Raw genomic sequence first — 21,824 nt, 5'->3', positions numbered from 1 at the left:
ATAAAAAATCACAAATAAACAAAAAAATGTACCCAAATAATTGCATGTTCCTGACTTCTTTCACACAACCAACCACTCAATCTAGAGAGAGAGTGAGTTTCCTTCTTTCTCTTGTCAACTCTTGTTAGGGTTTCCATTCATAAGTCTTTGTACCAAGACTAAGTCAAATTCAGCAGTCTTATAAGATTATAAATCGATATTTTATCAGTTACACCATTTTCATTGCAATCCCCGGTTCTAAAAGGCGATTATGGATACAAAATGCTCTAGAACTTCTCAATTAGATTCAATTGAAGACGATGAAGAGAACGATGATGAAGAGAGCGATGATCAAGAGAGTCATGAGAAGAAGCCAACGATTAGACCATATGTCCGATCCAAGTTACCGAGGCTTCGATGGACGCCTGAGCTCCATCTTCGATTTGTTCATGCAGTCGAGAGATTGGGTGGTCATGATAGTGAGTTTAAATAAAGATATAGAAACTCGAAAGATTACTTTTCTTTAGTTGGAATGTTTTGTTCATGATCTATTTTTTGACAGGAGCAACTCCCAAGTTAGTTCTACAACTATTGGACATCAAAGGGCTTAATATTGCTCATGTTAAGAGTCATTTACAGGTTGATTATGGTTGAAATTACTAGATCTAATTAATCCTTACATGTATATATCTATATCCTTTTATTCTTCTTGATTTTGATTGATTATTCATCTTTTTTATTGGATCTTCTCTTTGGTTATTTGGTGTAGATGTATAGAAGCAAGAAGATAGATGATCCTACAAAAGGTATTAATATATTTTATATACTCAAATCATATATAATACCTTAGAAATTGGTTAAATATGGTTGATTTATCAATGAAAATTTTGACAAGCTTATCTGACAGCATTTATTGAGTACAAAAATATCATTTCCAATGACAAGGGGAAGTGTCCCAATAGTAATGGGAGAGAATCCAAATTTGTTTAAAGTTTAGATCAAACATTTCATTAATCCATATATTTGAAGAGCGCTTTTAATATGTGGTGAAAATCTATCAAAAACAAACAGTTACAAATTATGAAATGTGATTTAATTAGCTCATTATAAGGTTAATGTAATTTGTTGATATTAACTTCTAGATCTGTAAAAGATGAACTTTGAATTTTGTTTATTTTTTAAAATTAGTTAACATTTTAATAGATTGAACACTCTAGCTATCCTTCTTTTGATTTTGACTATTTCCTTGTATTGATTATTTTAGACACCATATATGCAAATTAAACTTCATCTACCCATTGTTCTTTCTCTTTAGCGTGTCCATCAATTATGCCTCCAAATGTGAGCACAAGCTTCTTAGGTACTTGTCTCATGAAACATCAAAAGAAGTTTACATTACAAAAGTGTCAAATATAAGTGATGGAATGTATGATGTTCATGCACCCCATTACTTGATTTGTGTTTGTACCTACAACTTTCATAAACTTAGAAATTTTGATCGTCGAATATGAGGCGATCACCAACTCCTTTACATTATTAATCCTTTTGATGCCCATTGAAAATCAAAACATCCTTTTTTTCTTTGTCTTCACAACAATAATATGTTAAGGTCCATTTAGTATGTCATTTATCTTTAATGTTTAGAGATCCACTAGAATTGTGACTATCTTTTACAAATTATTTTTGAAAGGTTAAAATTATTTCACTAATTCATAATTTTATCTATGCTAATATCGCAAACTTAAGGTGAAAAATAAAACAAAATAAATAACATGAAATTCAAGGAAGAGTGGATACTAACAATCTCCCAATTTATGAGGATATTACAAGGGTGATAGGGTATAAATAAATGATTTTAGATTCAAAGATGTTCTCACAATCCCTTTTCGTTTCTCATTTCACACAAATTGTCAATTAGTTCGATTTCTATGTCGATCCTTCAAAATTACAACTCTTCTCAACTATTACCATTTAACCTATGTTGTAAGAGTGTTGATTATGTCGTTTTGTTAACTCACACTATTTAGTCGGGGGTAATGATGCATGCCTCATCTAAGGAAGTCTAAAGTCACATGCAACAAATAAGCTCTCCTCCCTCATAACATACTACCACTACTCTATCACAACAACACCATTGTTTTGATAGGATTGATGATAACAATGAAAATCGGTCCCCACAAGGGAATCCTCTTATAATTAGCGATGCAACGCTTGTCGTTGCAAGGAGAAATCTCTTGTATAGCATTGTTAACCACAACAATCACAATAGAATTTCAGATTTAGCTCGCAATCAAAACAATGTCATGCATCAAACTTTCATTGCATTGTTATGTGGGTTGTACAATTATCAAATTTAGAGAAGTTATTTTCTTTCATAGGAAAAAGAGAATACAACTTCTAGGATTTTATTACTAAAATATGTACATTTTTAAAGGTTAGTATTAGATCGCTAAGAATGTGATTATGAAATATATATCAAAATTATAAAAAAATTATGTAAATGAATTCACGTATATATGTATCTGAATATCTCCAATATTTAATAAAATAAATTAGTTCTTTGATGTGTTTGATATCATTGCAAAATTTCATAATTGATGGGAGAAATATTGGAGAAGTTGCTTCTTTTTGATAGAGACCTACAATAAATTCAAATGTTGAATCTACCCTAGATTCAAACATGAAAAGTACCCTACACATATAAATAGTTTCCGGAATGAAAATACAAAAATGGTATCATCAATTATGTGATGTTGCCTCTTTATTGGTTCGTCTATTGTATTATGTGTTCATCTATTACTTAATCACTATTTGTTTTTGTAATTCTTTGGTATAGGTATATTCTATCAAAATTATCTAGGAGGAGGAAATCAGAAAATGTACAATATTGATAGACTTCCTGGGCTGCAAGGATTTAATTATTCAAGGGGTCTATCTACTTTCAGGTACTAAAACTGGCCATGGAAACTCTTACAATTATATGGTTTATCCACTATTTGATTTAGTAACAATCTTTTATGGGCACTTTGAAGATCATATGGGGATCATGTTTCATACAATCATCTGACAAGTTGGACGAACAAACCTTATATTGATCGAAACAGTTCATTTAATGACGATCAAAGGTCATGGCTACATAAAACATTCGAAGAGAAATTCATTGGTAACATTATAACCGCGAACAATTGCAATTCCCACACAGGTATTCCCCATTTTGCAGATGTCTTAAAATCTAGCCCAAGTTCTATCAAACTTAGCCCCTTAATCGAATCTCGAGCAAAAGAAGATCCAAACTCTACTACTACTGTTTGTTTGCCTCACGAGTTTGAAATTACGAGATCAACATTCCTTGATAGGATGAATTTGAAGAGAAAAGAAGCTTCTAATTCTAGTATTGATTTGAATCTCTCCCTTGGATTAAAGTCGAGAGTAGAAGAAGGCGGTATGGATGATGAAGGTGGTGAAGAACTCAATGGTAATTTGTCGTTGTCTTTGTTCTCGCAGTCGGGTCATAAATCGAGAAGGTTGAAAGAAGGTGATGTCGAGTATGCAAGAAGGGCAAGTACTCTAGATCTGACTATATGAATGATCAAATATTCTAAGTGAGATCTTGAGGTACTTGCTCATAGCTAGAGACTAAATATAGAGATTTGTTATTTTCTACCTTCATAAATATTTAACATTTGCATGTCAATTACTCTTGTTTTCTTCTCCAATGTCTTAATTTTCCAGTCTTTGATACTTATGATGTTTTGTGATTGGTGAGATGAGGAAGAAATTAATAGATGTGAAGCAATTTGAATAATAATTGAAGGGGGAGCACAATTAGCCTATGGTTTATAATGCCTCAAGGCCATATATATTTGGTTCTTGCACAAAAAAAATATATATAATTGAAATGGGGTATACTTTTAAATCTTTTATTTATTTGATCACTTCAAATAAGGAATTAAATTTGAAAATATAATTATAATGAAATGAAATTGAATTTATATATTTCTTAAGTTTCAACTTTGAAATTAATCATGATTTCTCCATTCATAATGATTGAGTTCATATTGTAATCCAATTCATATAAAATATTATTTATCTGTTTCTGAGCAAACCCAAATTCAACTGTAACTTCAGAATTAGAGGTATTTGAAACAGACCCAATAATAATAATTACTTATTCTATTTAGTTTTTAATTTATGAAATTAATTAATTCAAAAAAACATGGAAATAATTAATTTAATCTGTCAATTTTAATCCAAACTTTGTGATCCAGAAAGTGAATAGTAATAATAATATATACATCATGGATAATGTTGTATAATGTCCAATGCTTATTGTCATTGAGACTCACTTAAGATGTGAAATGTATTCTTTTATCAGTCGTCAAATTTAAATAATCCAAAAGTATTAATGTGAACTCTCTAACACAATTGGATTTACATCAATTTGGTCCTCTTTTATTATTTATGCAAAATTAATTAGTATTTTATTTTTTACTTGTTTAATTTTGACAATCATGTTTTTTTTTTTTAAAAGTATCTTTTAGTTAAATATGCCTATGAACTTTTAGTTGTATATATGTATTCTATATATATATATATATTTGATCACTTCTTTTTTCAAAACTCTAACATTGTAGTTATATCATATATATAGCTCGAGCTTAATTAAAAAATTATGAAAAATTATGTTTCTAATGATTAAAAAACACTTTTTTGGTTATGTATAAATATTTGTTTGCAATATGTATTTATAAAGTCAGAAAGAAGATGTAGTTACAAATCCAGAAAAAAAAATTTTTTGAAAGAAGACTAAAAATATAAAATTACTCAAAAAAAATTTGAACAAAAATTCTAATTAAATGCAAATTTGTTATTTTGAATTATAATTAAGTGATTCACCCTAGAAATTTCATTTCATCAGGGAATTTTTTTGGTTGATTTTATTTTAAAAATTCAATCTTAAATATTATTTTATTCAGCCTCTCTTCAATTCTATCATTCAATTAATTAAAATGTTAAAATACATTTTATTTAAAATATAATAAAATTTATTTTATCATTTTATATTAACACTGTTTAAATATTTTTATAAAAAATATATTTACCTTTATGAAATCAAGACTACTCAAAATTATTCATATTAATTGAGTTTATTTATTTAATTTTTTTAAAAAATATTCATTTAATAAAAAAACGTTTAAGCACAACGATAAAAGCTAACGGTCTACAAATTAATTGACTCGAAGATCTTCAAGAAGGGCAATAAGATCTCCACACAAATCTACAGTTTTTTCGGATCTAATCTTCGACATCGACATGATAATGACATTGTGAATAATTCCTAACGGTCTACTTTCGTTGTTAAAAGTTTTCCGATTTTTTTCCAACTAGATAATTCACCAGAAAACTATAAAGATAGAGACTCATCTTCTAAGTCTCGCATTTTTAGTCGGCCAAATTCATGCCTCCCAATAGCCACTAACAGTTTCCGGTATAACTCATTGTATTTCAGTCAAATTGCATAAAAGACTTCATATATTTGCAACAACGTAACAATGTAAAAGTAGATGAGAAGTTGTTTCAACTTCTTTATAACACATACGACTCACAATAATAATTTATTTTTTCATACATCTATCGTCAATGAGAATTCCTCCGTGAATAACACTCCAACAAAAAGCGGAGATCTTAGTAGGCATCTTAGACTCCCATAAAATTTCTCAACAAAAATCAATCGGACTAACCTTATTGAACAAAGTGTAACAATGTCCAACATGAAAGTTATTCAGATCACGTCACCGCTTAAAATCTCGAGAAGACGGATTTAAACTAAATGTCAAACATATATCTATGAACGATGAATCTCTACAACTAGAGATAGAAGCGAGCTCGTAGAAAACCTTCGCCAAATATGTTAGGATCGGGGACGCCCTTGGAGGACCAGGGAGTTTGCGGTTTTATAAAGGGTGGCCGCTTACACAACACACAACACTTTGGTGATAGTCCGGTTAGAGACTATGACCGTTCTCAGCACTTCGCACACTGTCACAGACTCTTGAACCGGGTTCAAGGGCGGAAATGTCTATTTCAGTCTGAAGCAACGTATGCGACTTAGTTTTGATGAGATTAACAAGGAGTCAGTTAGATGGAGTGTATGAACCGGTTTTTGATTTAAGGAGTAAGATTGTTTTGGTTTGTGGTGAGGTTAAGTGAGTAAACAGGAAATAAAGGAAATAACACGAGACAAGATTTTTTATGGATGTTCGGAGCAAACCCTCCTACGGCACCCCTTCTTCTCAGGTTATGAGAAGGATCTCCACTAACTTTCAAGGTTACAACAATTACACAGCCGATCGAGCCTGACTCGCTACTCGCTGGTTACACCAACTCACTCTTGATGTAATACAATAACACAACACAATAATAGCTTTCGGTAAATGACATAACGGTTTTGAGTCGCGCGTGAGATTTCTTTATCTCTCTAAGATTTCAGTAACTTGTTATTAATGAGGTCGCTTCGTCTTCCTTTTATAGTGAGGAGCGTTCCAACGGTCACTTTCTTCTCTCACCGTGGGATTGGTTAATCCAGAGTCACGCCGGTGCAGAGAGGTTGCTTGTACGTTTCAACTTCCTAACACTTGGCAAGCATGCAGATGCTCCTCAGGTAAAGATGACGTAGCCGGTTTGCAGATTCGAACACGTGTCAGGCATGCACCCTCCGGCTGTCGAAGTCGGATCAGTAAATCATCATTGTTTTTCTCGCATGCTTCTGATCGAATCTTATCTTCTTTTATCTCTTCGAGACACGTCTATTTCGTCATATTACGTCATCTCTGTAGATTTTAGTTTCCGGTTGATTCTTACACAGTATAGTCCGGCTGGAATGTAGACTTGTCTTTGCTAGCCGGTCTCTTTGAGAATGTTGAAATCGGTTCCTCTTGATCTTGACTTGATCACTTGGAACTGGATTTCTTTGAAGTGTTCTTCAGCCGGTTTGTGATGCTTCAGCCGGTTTGTGCAATTCGATCTGTTCCTGCACATAGAAAGTTGATAGTTGTTCAGTTTTCTGGCCGGTTCCAAAAATTAATATTTACTTAATTTTTCTATCAAAATATTTATTCTAATAAATTAATCCTGACCACGTCATAGTTTTATTTTTTTCACAAATATTTATTTTTATTTATTATTAAAATGTAATCCTAATAAACTTTGTTTTGTTTGTAGCTTAACTAAATTTTTATTTAATTATTACTTAAAAAAGTTTATCTAATTCAATCATATCTTAATTTTATATTAATTAAAAAAATAATCCCTTTTTACTTTTTTTTTTTACCTAAAAAAGTTTATCTAATTCAATCATGTCTTTTATACTAATTAAAAATAAATTACTTTTATTTTTTATTTTGACAATTTTAAAAAATAATTGTAATGTTGACAATTTAAAAAAATAATTGTAATATATTTTAGATTTACTTATTAAGTTATGATTATACTAATCTGTTTATCTAGTCATCCCATTGGTTTTCTAAAACCTAGAGATCCTGTTTTAATGGTTCTTTTATAATTTGGGTAAAAACAAACATTCTTGCACTCCGTGGAAGCTTTATTCAAGAAAAGATTCCCCAGAAATATTTGTCACTTCAATCACGACAACCGACACTTTAGCCTCCCATTTTTTTTTGACTTATATATGTATATTGAAGAGCTCGTCTGATGTTAGTTTTTTGGGATAAAAACTGAAAATAAACTCAGTTTAATAAGACTTGAAAAAAAACTGGTTTATTTTGTTTAATAATAAAATATTTAAATAAGAGTTAATTTGATATTTTGTTAATTAATGAAAAAAAGAAGGGATATGATAATTATGTTCTTAGATAAAATCTCCGATCGAACAAACCTACACAAATGTACCATCTTTGTCATATTAGTTTAGCTCTTAATTTTGAATTTTTTATTTTGAGTTTTTTAAAGGAGAATAAAAATGGCCACTTAAATTAGGGTTGGGGAAGTCATCCGGAGAAAGGGATTGGACAACAGAATGATTCCAAAGAAAACAAACCGAGTTGGGAATTACTAACTAATCAATTAAAATATTATTTTCAAAATGTATTGAAATGTTGTTACAATAGGAAAAGATGGTAAGTCTCAATTTATTAAGAAATGCAAATAAAGAAAGAACTGTTGGGACATTCACATAACTAGAATAATGTTAGTGGTCAGACACAAATTCTCCTAGATATGTCTCTTTTCTTCTTCTTCGTTGTGTCCTAACAGTTTCAGTTATTCTTAGAACTGCCATGACACACTTGTGTGATCGATTTAAAAATTGTCATGTTTAATAATCTGGAACGCTCTTAAAACTGATTTTGAAAAAAAAAAATAAGGAAGAAAAATTAATTTTAAGGGATCAGTAATTTAAATTTTTAAAAAATTGAATTTTTTAGAAAACTTCATAACTTACCATCCCGTCAATCTGAGAAAGATTGGGATATATAATGAGAAATATGTCATATACATTCTTTAGATTTTTTTTCTTCTGATTTTTAACCAACCTCACAATTAGAGAGTCACCACCTAATTTTTGAAAATTAGGAAATTAAGAGATGTGAGATCGACGTTAGATCACGTGTGAGAAAGAGTTTTAGATGCTATGTCCCATATAACACCCCGAAAGTCTCTACTAATTAATTTTGGTTTTTTTAAAATTTCTTACACTTTACATTTTAGAAAATTTCATTTCAACATTTTAAAGATAACATGAGATAAAAGGCAAGGAAAAATAAAGACAAAGACATTCCTAAAAGCCTAGAAAAATAATTCACAAGTAAAGTTTTCCTAAATGATCAAAATTAATTAGCACATTATTGATTAAAAATTTAATTGGCTTAAGTCTTAATTTGATTTTTATTTTTATGAATCTTGTTGAAGTGAATAATAAATATTGTGGAAGCTCTATTCATATTTTTTTTTTTGATTTTTTGGATTTTATAAAATTTTGAGTTCAAGAGAGTGCATAAAAAAAATCTTAATTATTAAATTAAGGCTATGTTGAATTTTTAGTTATGGGTTTGATTTTAATTTTTTTATTCTAACCTAGGATCAAGTAAATCACAAACCTATCTAAACAAACAAAGAGTCAACAAAAATAAACTTTAATCTAAAGTGCAAAAATATAACACAAAATAAAAAAGTTGGACTGTGGCTAAGCATCCACGGTCGAACAGTACCATGCCATCGATCGGATGTCATGTCGCTTCTCGGCCGGGGTTGAAAATCTTCAGCCATCGCTCGGTCGTGGTCCTCTATCGGGTCAGAAATGTAGCCCCTTGATCGAATGTGCAACAACAACTTCAAGCAGCAGACAACCTTCGGTCGCATGCAACATCCAACAACATCCCTCCGTCGCTCCCACGGTTGAACGCACAAAAGAAACAACAAGTATCCCTCAGTCGCACAACAACAACGTGCTTCAAGACTTTGATCGGGCGCACAACAACAACAACGCACGGTCACAACAGATGTCATCTATCAGGTGCAGAAAGTTAGCCTGTAGTAGGAACTTTGGTCGCAATTGTCATTAGTGTAGGACAACATCAATGGGAGCATATAGCTCTTGGTCAGAAGCAACGGGAAGATGAGCTAAGGTACTTGGCTCTCGATCGGGTGGAAACTGTTGGCTAACGGATGGGGAAATCGTGGGGCTAAGGAAAGACTCTCGGTCCTAAGCATCAGAAGGGAAGAGGAAATACATTCTCGGTCGGGTGAAAACCAGTAGCAAGCCCAGGGTTAATTTTATCGGTCCTAAGTGTTAGCAAACCTAGCCAGATGCGGAGTCTGGCTAGATTTCTGGGTCGGACACACATTGCAGCATCATGAATCTCTTGAATGTGTTGATTTCTACGTGTGTATGGGCTTCCCGGTCGGTTGACATCTTACGTCTCTCATCTTTCCAATGGCTTCTCCTAGCAAGCTCCCATCTTCTGTCTCTCCAATGTCTTCTCTCTATATGGTTCTCTAATGCATTGAAGAATAACGAATCGAAGAACACCGAAGTGAAGAAGAGGAAGTTGTCGAAGTCGATGTTGAAAGGTAAGAAATGAAACTTTGTTCTTCAATCTACGTTATTAATGAATCATTATAAAGTTGAACCGTTCTTAAACATTATTGTATAAACTGTATTAGTTCTCAAACTACATTAGTTCTTAAGCGTTGTCATGTTGTCTTAACTGCGTTGTCATGTTACGTTAACTACGTTGTCATGTTGCGTTATCTGTGTTGTCATTTTGTATATAAAGTGTTGTCATTTTGTATATAAAGTGTTGTCATGTTGTATATAAAGTGTTGTCATGTTGTATATACAACATTGTCATATTGATTTAACTACGTTGTTATGTTGTATATACATCATTGTCATATTGTATATACATCGTTGTCATGTTGTATGAACTACGATGTCATATTGTATATACATCGTTGTCATGTTGTATGAACTACGATGTCACGTTGTATGAACTTATTAAGTATGTATGAGCAATAAGAAGAAACCCAAACACGATACTACAATGGAAACTAGAGTTGATACCCAAACAACATGTATTGTTCATCTATTCTCTCCTCCCATCACATTCCATATTATTCATCCTAATTTCTAATTTCTTACGGCTTATGCTTATTCAATTCAATCTCTTTTCTTTTCTCCTCTCCGTCGGACTATTTGTTTAGGCTCCAAACTATGTAGTAAAAAGCCTATATTGTTTAAGAAGCCCCAAAGTTCAAAAGCCTAGAAGTATAAAAGCCCAGAAGTCCAAAAGCCCAAGAGTCCTTTTGTATTAATTGAGAGCATTGGTGTCTTATTCGAAAAAGACTATTGAGTTATCCTCCTTCTGCTATAAAAGCTGGAGGACTAGTGTTGGAAATGATGAACATATATATAGGAATGCTGGAAAAAGGCTGAGTTAGGCTGGGAAGAGGAAAAGAATAAGGTATATGAATGATGAAGTTCATATTTAGAGGAAAATTTGATTATTGGGTCAAATAGTTATATATGCAGGGCAGAATTGGTCTGATGATGATATGGGTCTAGTTCAGGGTGACAAGTTGATTTTGGGCCAGGCTATTAGTGCTGGAAGCCAAACTCGATCTGTTGTGGTTGGTGCTAGAAATCTAATCCTAGGTTCTGTTGTTGGTCGAGTTAAAACTGATAAGATTAAGGAAAATGCCACTCATGTTGGGGAAGGTCTGAACAGGGCAGTTGACATCGGTTTGGAAAATAATGAAGACCTAAATGCAACAGACTCGATCACGGATGAAAGTGATATCCAGGGAACATAGTCCTCTTTAATTGTAAGTGAAATGATGTGTCTTATAGTAACCAGGTTAAGGAAGCTAACATCAGGGAGTTAACATCAGGGAGCCGATTAAATTGTCATCATCCTAGGAAACAAATCAATTGGTCGCCATTGAGGACAACAAGGACTGAAGCCTATGAATATTCATATGATGAGAAAGATGACATTGAGGTTGGGCATCATTACATTTGTAAGAAAGTGGAGATGTAGAATGATAATGGGGTGAAAGAAATATTGCAAAAGGGGAAATTTAGAATTCGAGGAAGGTTTAAAATGCATGAATTGAACCCCTACATACATTCATGAATGTTATGACGTAGAATATTAGAGGTCTCAATGACCCACTCAAATGCAAGAAAGTCAAGAGAATAATTGAAAATCAAAATGTGGCTATCATTGGATTCTTGAAACTAATGTCAAATGTAAATATGGAGAAAGTTTGCATGATTTGTGTCAATATTAGTTGAGATTTAATACATAACTCAAACTCAAGAACGGACAGAATTTGGGTAGTTTGTGTTAGAAAAATTAACTAGGTTAATTTTAACTGGCCAGAAAACTTAATTAATCTAAATCTTCATGTGCATGAACAGATCAAGCCGCATAAACCGGTTGGAGAACATACCAAAGTAATCCGGCTCCAAATGATCAAGTCATGATCAAGAGGAATCGGCTTCAAACATCTCAACCAGACCGGCTAGCAAGAAAAGTTCTCAATTCCAGCCGGATCATACTACGAAAAGATCAACCGGAAACTTCGAAATATAAGATGACGTAATATGATACTCCTTGGGAAAATACAAGAAGATAAGATCCGGATCAGAAGCATGCCTCAAAGACAATGATGATCTGCTTATCCAAGATCCAAGGCAAAATCCAAATTAGGCAGCCGAAACGTGCATGCTTGCCATGTGTCCAAAACTGTAAACCGCTCACGTCACCAGAACCTGACCGGTGGACGCATGCTTGCCAAGTGTTAGAGGTGAAACGTGCACGCAACATCTCTGAACCGGCGTGGTTTCAGAATGGCCAATCCTAGGAGAGAGAAGAAAATGACCGTTAGGACATTATTCACTATAAAAAGAAGACGAAAGGTCTTCATTTAATACGGTTCTGAACACTTTAAGAGAGAGAAAGAAATCTCACGCGCGATCCTAAATAGTTGTTTCAATTATTGAAAGCGTTGTTGTTGTATTGACTTATTGTATTACATCAGAGTGAAGTGGTGTAACCGGCGAGTAGCGATTAAGGCTCGTCCGACATTGTGTGAGTGTTGTAACATTCAAGTTAGTGGAAATCCTTCTCATAATCCGAGAAGAAGGGGTGACGTAGGAGAGTTTGCTCCGAACATCCATAAAAATTATGTCTCGTGTTATTTTCTTTACTTCCGGCTCACTTATTCTAAACTAAACTATCACTCATCTCAAATTAAACCGAAACATAATCCTTGTCCTTAATTAAACCGGTTCATCTATCTTGTCTGACTGATCCCTTATAAACATCATCCAAATCTTGTGTGTTGCTTCAAACTAAAATATACATTTCCGCCCTTCGACCCGGTTCAAGAGTCTGTGACAGTTTGCGTAGTGTTGAGAACGGTTTTAGTCTCTAACAGGACTATCACCAATTGTGTGTGTTGTGTTGTTGTAATCGGTCAACCCTTCAAAACCGGAACTCCGATCCTCCAAAGGCGATCCCGATACTAACAGTTTGGGATCCTAAGGCTGCTGAAATTAGATTGTTGAATTCAAATGACCAAGTCATCGTGGTGGAGGTCAAAGACAAGGTTGTTGGAAATTGTTTTCATCTAGCCATTATTTATGGAAGCAACTCTAGCTTGGAAAGAAGATTTTTATGGGACTGCGTAAGGAATTGAGTGGGAAATGGTAAGCCATGGGCAGTCCTTTGCGACTTCAATGTCACAAGGGTTGAAAAAGATCGAAGCCCAGAATATGATATCACACAAGATATGATCGACTTCAATGATTGCGTAAGAGATATTGGCTACATTGAACCTATGAATTATATAAATTTCTATACTTGGTCATTTACTAGAGGGGATATGCAAGTAAGGATGAGCATAATTGATAGAGGGCTCATTAACGATGAATGGGCAGTCCAGTTTCTAAAGAGTCATGTGAATGTATTGAACTCGGGGAACTTAGATCATTGTCCGGTCAAACTCTTTTGGGGAAAAAAAGAGAGATTTAGGCGACCATTCAAGTTCTTCAAGTTTTGGATGGAGAGTAATAGATTTAAAGATATATTGAGTGATGTGTGGGCTAAGCATGTTGATGGCTCGAATATGTTCCGGGTTTCGGAAAAACTAAGACTTCTCAAGAATTAACTCCAAAGATTTGACAAGAAAAAATTCAACAAAATATCCAAAAGGATGTTGGCTGCCAAAACTGAGTTGGAAGATGTCCAAATTTGTTTGCTTGAAGGTAATGACGTGGTTTATCTAAATGAATAAGAGAAGGCTGCCCTTAGCAAATTCAGAAACTTGAGTTCGTTAGAGGAAAGTTTTGTAAAGCAAAAATCGAGACATAATTGGTTGTCCCTTTGTGATAAAAATACACTTTTCTTCTTTCAAAAATGCTCTACCAGAAACTTGCAAAACAACGTGTACAAACTCAAAAATGATGATGGGGAGTATGCACAAGGGCAAGAGAGGATTCATGATCTTGATGTCCAGTTCTATCGACACCTTATGGGGACAAAAAAAATCCTAGTTATCTAAATACGCTCTATAATATTATAAACAAAAGAATTTTAGCAGAAGATAGTCGGGATTTGATCAAAGTTGTTACAAGGGAGGATGTTAAGGAAGCTTTGTTCAGCATAAATGGGAATAAGAGTTCGGGTTAGGATGAGTTTAATGTCGAGTTTTTCAAAGAGAACTGGTCTGTTGTGGGACACGATGTTAACGAGGGGGTTTTGAAGTTTTTTAAGAATAGAAAGATGTTAAAGCAATGGAATGTTACAATTTTGAACTTGATAACTAAAAGTGATATGTCTGAAAGGATACAAGACTTTAGGACAATTTCCTAATGCAATGTTATCGATAAAATAATTTCAAAATTCTTTCAATACGATTTAAAAGTGTTATTTATAAGATAACTATCCTAGGCCAATCTGCGTTTATTCCCAGTAGGACTATATCTCACAACATTCTACTCATGTAAAACATTCTTAAATGTTATAGGAGGAATAATATAACCCTGAGAGTAACTTTTAAAATAGACATCCATAAGGCTTTTGACTCCGTTAGATGGGAGATCGTTCGAGATTTCATGGTTGTTTATGTTTTTTCATGCATTTATATTGACTGAATTTTTCAATGTATTTATACCTCTCATTTTGTAGTCACTGTTAACAGAATCCACAGAGGTTATTTCAAGGATGAAAGCGGGTGAGGCAAATCGTATACCTTTGTCCTCATCATGAGGTCTTTGAGAAAATCTTTACAATGTTCCAAAAGAACCGCATACATCTACCATTCGTTCTGCGAGGAGTAAGGAATTACACACCTTTGCTTTGTTGGCGGCGTGTTCATTCTTGCACGCGCGAACATTGAATCCATAAAACTGTAAGGGATGCACTAACCTTGTTTTCTGATGTCACAGGTCTTACAATAAACGAGGATAAGAGTTTAGCGTTCTACGGAGGAGTTAAGGAGGAGACAAAGACGGAGATTTACGGTATTATGGGCATTATGGAGGTTAGTTTTCCGGTTAGGTATTTGGGAATCCCATTGACAGCGAAGCATATTAAAATCACACAGTGTCGTCCATTAATCGAAAGGTCAAGAACACTATCTTGGAATGGGCAGCGAGGAAGCTCTCGTACGCTGGCCTGAATTGGTTAAGAGTGTCGTTATGAGGGTTATCGGGTATTGGTCTCAACAAATGATTCTTTCGAAAAAGATTATGAAAGAGTTAGATTCATTGATGCTTAATTTTATTTGGAGCAGTCAAGGAAGAGGGGGTAAGAAAGTCAAGTGGAAAGCTTTGTATAAGCCGAAAGAAGAGGGCGATATCGGTTTAAAGAGTTGCATCGAGTGGAACAAAGCGCTCACGTTTAAGCACTTGTGGGTGATAGAACGAAAGCAAGATCCTCTTTGGGTTAAATGAGTTCACTCATAGTTTATGAAACGGGAAACGAACATTTGGAAAGCAAGATCAAAGATGGAATGGACTGGTCGTTAAAAAAAGTTTTTGCATGATCATTGGTTTGAAAACCATCCCATTGTTCTTAAAGAGGAGTTCTGAGGTATTCGTATAAGAAGATTGCTTGGCTGCCACGCTAAGAGACATTAGAGATGGGCAATGGAGTTCACTCCTAAGGCGTATACCAGAAGGGTAACGGGTTCTCGAGCAGCTCAATAGTATTCACTTTCATGATACAGTTGATTCACATTCATGGGAGGCCGAAAAAGATGGGAGACTAATTTTCAGCAAAGTATGGAACGTAATTTAGGAAAGGGAGCAGGTTGTTGAGTGGGCTCTATTAGTTTGGTCTTTGAATGTTATCTCGAGGCATCATTTTATACTTTTGTTAATTTTTCGAGGAAGGTAGAATACAAGTGATAGAATTAAGTGATACATGTACATATAAGACACTAGCTGCCTATTATGCGAGGGAAACGAGGAGTCAATTGATCACCTATTAGGCGAGGCGGTTGGCCGTTACTTAGTGATATGGGGTATGTTTGCCATGGCTATGGGATTGTTTACATTTTCGAGGGAATGTGGTGAGATCAAAGAAGTTTCCCTAAGTAAAACAAAGAGAAAGAAATTTCAAAATTCTCCAGCAAGTGTGTTTAGATGCGGTTTTGCCTCGATCTTCTACCATACATTGGCCGAAAGAAATGCGAGAGTGTACGGAAGAGCTCGAAAATGCGTGGAGGAAGTGTGGAGAGACGTTATGATTGATTGCCGAGCTCTTATTAGTACGTGGAGACGAGTTCTCAAGGATGAAAGAAGTCGCGATAAGTGGGGGACACAAAGTCACAAAGCTTAATGATTTTAAGGCGAGAAAAATAGCTTATTTTGATTATTTTGTAATAATGTAATAGACATGTGCATTTTGTACGTTTTTCATTTACTCCGAACTTGTGTTATCATTTTAGGTACTTACAATGATACAAACGGACAATGTCCGCCCGACTTTTCCCGTTTTGGGATTTTTAATAAAATGACAATAAGTCATTTTCCAAAAAAGACTTTTTCCACATAAAATCGCGAAAGAGGGGTCGATAATAAATTATAAGAGTTGTTTAAACATATTGCTCAAACATGACATAAGATTATAAAAATAAAACACACGAAAATAAGAAGAAGAAAAAATTACAAAACACGTTTGTATATTTTTAAGGAGAATATTAGTTTTCCGACCGACTCTACTAACTTTTCAAAATAAAATTTAAAAATTGTCGTGATATTAACACTGTGAATTAATGGTGTCGCTTAAATTAGGTGAGTAAAATTGAACTTGTTTGCTTACCTAATGAACAAAATATTAAACCAGCCATAAATTTGTTTGCTTACATGTATGAACAATATATTAAACTTATCATAAATTTTGTTTACTTACACAGATGAACAAAATATTAATAATTTTATTAGTTGATAAATTCATGAAAATGATTATTTAAAATTGGTAATACTTGTAACATAGAAATTATAAATAGTTCAATTTTGAATTCAAATTAAATAAGACAATGTAAAATATCTTAGAGACCAACCAGCAACATAATAAGTTAAGCATATGATCTGAAATTCCTTCCTTCTTAGAATTTTTTGATAATGCCGAGGAACTTGTCTGAAGAATAAGAAAAAAGGAAAGAGATTAGTAAACAAAAAAACCTCACTAATTCTTGAACAAAACCGTTTGTGAATTACCCATATTTACCTTCGACACTAGGTCAAGATTGAAGGGGCGGCAAACTGTTAGAAGACCCTAAAAAAGCGCCAAGCTGAACCGCTTCGTTGCATAAATCACTTGGTTCAACCATAACCTCAATGAAGCATAGACAATTCATCTTCTCCCCCATAGCCATATGAATAGCCTCGGTTAGCTCATTCTCACATCTTATCTGTTACAATGAAATACTCAAATTTTTATACTATAATAGACATAATTGAAACATAAATAACTTATAGTTGAAATTACCTTGGCAGTCCAACACTTTCCTTCGCCATTATCGATGGCATCAACAAGGCGTGTGTAGTCCCAATTCTTGATGACATTATAAGGACCATCATGGATTTTGAATTCAAGTCCATATCCACCATTGTTTATGACAAAGATGATGTTCCTTTGTCCATTACGAATCATTGATGATACTTCTTGCCCCGTCATCTATATATGTGTCAATATTATTCACAAACATTAAGAATTCATAACGAATTTTTTCAACTATTAAATCACTCAATTTATTAATCAAATTATTAAAATACTTTGATTTAAGGCGGTTAGTTTAAACACATACCTGAAAGGCTCCATCCCCGACACAAGTGATTACCCTTTTGTTTGGTGCAGCTTGTGCCAACCCAAGTGTTGCCCCAATTGACCAACCTAATGATGCATAATGAATTTGTATTTGGAACCTAATACAATAGTTTGAGAAAACCCAAAAATTAATATGATTAAATATTTTATTAAATCCATTTACTAATATTTTAATAATCTCACTTATTAAAAAGAAATCCAGTTAACAATTTTCATATATAATATTTTATCAAGACAGAAATAAGACCATGGGTTGGATTGGATCAATATGGTATACTAAAAATTTTATACATACCGAAATTTTTGTTTTAGGAAATATTATATCAATATCGTATCGAAATTTCGGTATGATCTGAGTAACATACCGATTATACCGAATATTTACGATATATCGAGATTTCAGTACTACCAATATTATAACGTTTACAAAAGAAAAACATATTTACATGAGAAAAACAATTTCAAATAATTACTACATAAAACTTGATAGACAAAACTGAAAGTTAAATCATTCTATCATAAAATAAAATATATTATTTTTAGACTAATATTTCAATAAACAAGCAAATGATTTGAAACTAAACTTATAAGTTATAAAAATTGAATTTGACATGAATAAACATAAGTATTATTTTGATATTTTCGTCATATACCGAAATATTAAAATTTTGAAAAACTCATAACGTCACCACCGTACCGTATCATTTTTGTTGGATGTATAAAAAATGTCGATAAATTTGATATTCTTTTATACGGTATTGTCCCGATAATTATATCACCTCTAAGACTCCTAAAGTATCTAAATGAGTCTAATATATAACACAATCCATTCTATTTATGTTCAATTTCAATTTAAAGTATTTTTAAATAAAAATCGAACTAATTAAATGGAATTAGTATGTTTACCCGCAACCATGTGGCAAAGCAAGTTTTATACACTGGAACCAAGAATCTCCCGTATCAGGGACAACAATTGTTTCATCCGACAACATTTTCTGTATATGTTCATACAAAACCCGTGTCTTTATAAACCCCGGCGCCACTACCTGGAGCTCGTTACTTCCTCCATCCAACATGTTCCTCCTCCTTCTAACATAATCCTCATAACTCCCATTATTCATCTTCACCTTCTTAGTTAAAGCCTCAAGAAAATCACGCATCATAACACCTCCAAATTTCCCAACTCCATTCCCCAAAGCAACATTAGTTTCCTTAACCATAATTGCAGTCTCCTTAACAAACGACATTGTATGCCCACCTGAAAGAATATCATCGAAAAGAGGTCCTACAAAAAGGGTGGCATCAGCTGATTCCACCACATCTTTGCATGCTGGCGAGCTTACAGCCCCCCAATAACATCCAGCTAAACGAGGGTGATTTTCAGGGATAATGCCTTTTGATGAAGGTAAGTATGCAATTGCATAACCACAGGCTTTGGCTAAGCCTAGAAATGCATCACAAGCCTTCGATGTTCCTATGCCAGGACCAGCCACTAAAACCGGCTTCACAGCTTTGTTTAATAGCCCTGCCGCGGCTTCAACAGCTGCTTCTAGTGATAATGGATTGCTAAGCCTATAATTAAGGTTACAATTTTAGCTCTAAATAATGAAACACATGAGAATTAATATATATACATACTTGGGAGAGAAGAACAGAGGGATGTTCTGTTTAGTGATGGAGACTGTAGGAAGATTGCAGCTTATGCTTATGTAAACAGGCTTAGAGTGTTCAAGAGCAGCTATTATGGCTTGGTCTATTTTTTCTTCCGCGTCTTCCAAACGGTTCACCACAGCCTATTGAACAAGAGAACAGACATTATCAGAATCTTGCACATGATCAATGTTCTTAATAGACAAGATTCAATGAAAAAAATGAACAAGTTAATGCTCATTCACATTTAAATGTGATGATTGAAAATACTCATCTTATGTTTTTTGAAATTGTTCGAATAATCTCAAACAAATCCATATCATTTTATTCTTAAGTCTTCGGTAACATGTTCATGTAGCTCTACATGATGAGTATGATTGTTTATATCGCTACGGCTATAGTTTTGTTGATACATTCATGTTGATAAAGAGTGTTTTTATTTTATCCCACTTACTGTCTAATTCGGGTTGGAGGCACCTTTTTTTAATACTTTTTGTTGCGCCCTATCACTGGAATGGTAGGTGACAACTTTTTATAGTAAGAGTGTTTAGGACCTCCGATGAACAAAACTTTTAAAATAATAAAATATTTTTTTGTTTAATTATGAGAACTATCGTTATTCATAACACAATAACACCCCACCCCACAGTTATGTCTATCGGTTTATAATCGGAATCAAATTCGTGACTTTTCAAAAAAAAAATTCACGGATTCATCCGTGATAAGGTAAAATACTAAAATATTTTCAATTTCAAAATTGTTGAAATAATTTTGTAGCCAACATGTTATTGGATTAATGAAGCATTAATACAATAGCATTGTAATTTCATCCTCTAAAATATAAATTAAATAATAATAACAGTTTAGAGTTTATTCAGTTGAGTTTTTTTTTTTTCTAAAAATTCAAAAACCATTTAATTTGTTCAATAAAATCAATCAATTAGTTAAACAAAATATTAATATATCTTCTATTTCTTTTTTTTAAATCTACATTATATATTATACTTTTTAGATATTTTACTAAAATCAAATACCCACCTTAACAAAATCACTCACTCATTATTTTTTAAAATAAATTAAATATATTCAAATAACCCAAACAAAAGGTCTTACTAGTAATTTCACAAAATAACCCATATTTTACATTTAGCAACTAATCAACTTTTGACTTAATCATATACAAAAGCTTGTTTGATATGGGATTTTTAGATTTCTTTGAAAACTTATCGTCATAACCTTCTAATCACTTCATCAACTAAATTATGTTTACTTAACTTTTATTCAATTTAAATTTTAAAATATTAAACTAACTAAAAACCAAATAACATTTTTTTTATCAATCAAGGTTTTTTATAACAATCAAACTTGTTGATTTAATTTAATCACAATTTTGATAATTTGAATATAAAGTATAAAACTATACCAAAATTATGAACTTATAAATAGTATTAATAACCTGATGACAAGTAACATGCTTGAAACAGCTAAACTCTTCACTGAAATCTAATTTGTCAACCGCATGATGAAGATTAAGATTGGACCCATAATAATTTGTATTAGGAGAACCCACTATACAAATTACAGGAACATTTTCACTATAAGCTCCTGCAATCGCATTAATCGCACTTAAACCTCCAACTGTAAACGTTAAAACGCAAGCTCCAACTCCACGGCCTCGAGCATATCCATCCGCGGCATATCCAGCATTCAATTCATTACAACAACCTATCAAATTCATCCCCGGTTCATCCATAATATGGTCGAGGAGCAATAGATTACTGTCACCCGGAACTGTGAAAACATCGCTAACGCCAATTTCTTTCAACCGACGAGCAATATGCCGACCCAAAGTAGTTGTTTCTAACTGCGACGGTCGGAATGGGTCCAATAACAAACGGTTGTCGGGCCCTTGATGAGTAATTGGGACTTCATCACTATTGGTTAAGCAATTGATAGTTTTGAATTTGGAAAAAGAATGGGTTTTTGAAATTTTGCTTCTCAAATTTAGGGGAGATGGAGATTTGATCGCCATTGGAATGGCGGTTGTGGGATGGAGTAAGGAAATCAACATTTTCATTTCTAAATTCATTTGGTAAGAAAATGATTTGGTGATTTTATAGGAGAAATTTGACAAGATGGCCTATTATTAATGAAACTACCGAATCATTCCCGTGACCTAAAGGGCCTAATAATGAAATGAAATGACAGAAATTTGACAAAATGGCCTAACTGGTCTAAATACCCATTTTTGGGAAAGGACCGAAATTTGACAAAATGGCCTAAATATTTATTATATTTTCTTTTATTTTTTCATTTTTTTCCCTTCCCCTCTTATTC

General features: G+C 33.3%; 3 protein-coding genes across 3 annotated transcripts; 1 reads left to right on the top strand and 2 right to left on the bottom strand.

The window, feature by feature from the left end:
• Window positions 1-250: 250 nt before the first annotated feature.
• On the top strand, window positions 251-3,564 carry LOC124938960. The gene is made up of 5 exons (XM_047479480.1): window positions 251-458; window positions 542-618; window positions 749-785; window positions 2,816-2,924; window positions 3,012-3,564. The coding sequence occupies exons 1-5, from the start codon at window positions 251-253 to the stop codon at window positions 3,562-3,564; spliced, it is 984 nt and encodes a 327-aa protein (XP_047335436.1).
• A 13,667-nt stretch (window positions 3,565-17,231) lies between these two features.
• Window positions 17,232-17,684, bottom strand: LOC124939768 (pyruvate decarboxylase 2-like). The gene is made up of 2 exons (XM_047480210.1): window positions 17,499-17,684; window positions 17,232-17,421 (listed from the first exon to the last, which is right to left on the bottom strand). Exons 1-2 carry the CDS (start codon window positions 17,661-17,663, stop codon window positions 17,251-17,253), a joined length of 336 nt encoding a protein of 111 aa, XP_047336166.1. The 5' UTR covers window positions 17,664-17,684; the 3' UTR covers window positions 17,232-17,250.
• Window positions 17,685-17,805: 121 nt separating this feature from the next.
• On the bottom strand, window positions 17,806-21,519 carry LOC124938959 (pyruvate decarboxylase 1-like). The gene is made up of 4 exons (XM_047479479.1): window positions 20,944-21,519; window positions 19,476-19,630; window positions 18,744-19,409; window positions 17,806-17,935 (listed from the first exon to the last, which is right to left on the bottom strand). The coding sequence occupies exons 1-4, from the start codon at window positions 21,517-21,519 to the stop codon at window positions 17,806-17,808; spliced, it is 1,527 nt and encodes a 508-aa protein (XP_047335435.1).
• Window positions 21,520-21,824: the final 305 nt, after the last annotated feature.

Source organism: Impatiens glandulifera, chromosome 5, assembly GCF_907164915.1.
Source record: "Impatiens glandulifera chromosome 5, dImpGla2.1, whole genome shotgun sequence".
Lineage (NCBI taxonomy): Eukaryota > Viridiplantae > Streptophyta > Magnoliopsida > Ericales > Balsaminaceae > Impatiens > Impatiens glandulifera.
This window is presented reverse-complemented; position numbering and strand designations above follow the sequence as displayed.

What these genes read in the sequence shown, in the direction of transcription:
- LOC124938960 (XM_047479480.1), top strand. Translation starts at nt 251, where the DNA reads ATGGATACAAAATGCTCTAGAACTTCTCAATTAGATTCAATTGAAGAC. An exon ending in GAGATTGGGTGGTCATGATA is followed by an intron (nt 459 to 541) that starts GTGAGTTTAAAT and finishes ATTTTTTGACAG; the next exon opens with GAGCAACTCCCAAGTTAGTT. An exon ending in ATGTTAAGAGTCATTTACAG is followed by an intron (nt 619 to 748) that starts GTTGATTATGGT and finishes TATTTGGTGTAG; the next exon opens with ATGTATAGAAGCAAGAAGAT.
- LOC124939768 (XM_047480210.1), bottom strand. Translation starts at nt 17,663, where the DNA reads ATGATTCGTAATGGACAAAGGAACATCATCTTTGTCATAAACAATGGT. An exon ending in GAAAGTGTTGGACTGCCAAG is followed by an intron (nt 17,422 to 17,498) that starts GTAATTTCAACT and finishes TCATTGTAACAG; the next exon opens with ATAAGATGTGAGAATGAGCT.
- LOC124938959 (XM_047479479.1), bottom strand. Translation starts at nt 21,519, where the DNA reads ATGGCGATCAAATCTCCATCTCCCCTAAATTTGAGAAGCAAAATTTCA. An exon ending in CCTCTGTTCTTCTCTCCCAA is followed by an intron (nt 19,410 to 19,475) that starts GTATGTATATAT and finishes CCTTAATTATAG; the next exon opens with GCTTAGCAATCCATTATCAC. An exon ending in GCTTTGCCACATGGTTGCGG is followed by an intron (nt 17,936 to 18,743) that starts GTAAACATACTA and finishes CTATTGTATTAG; the next exon opens with GTTCCAAATACAAATTCATT.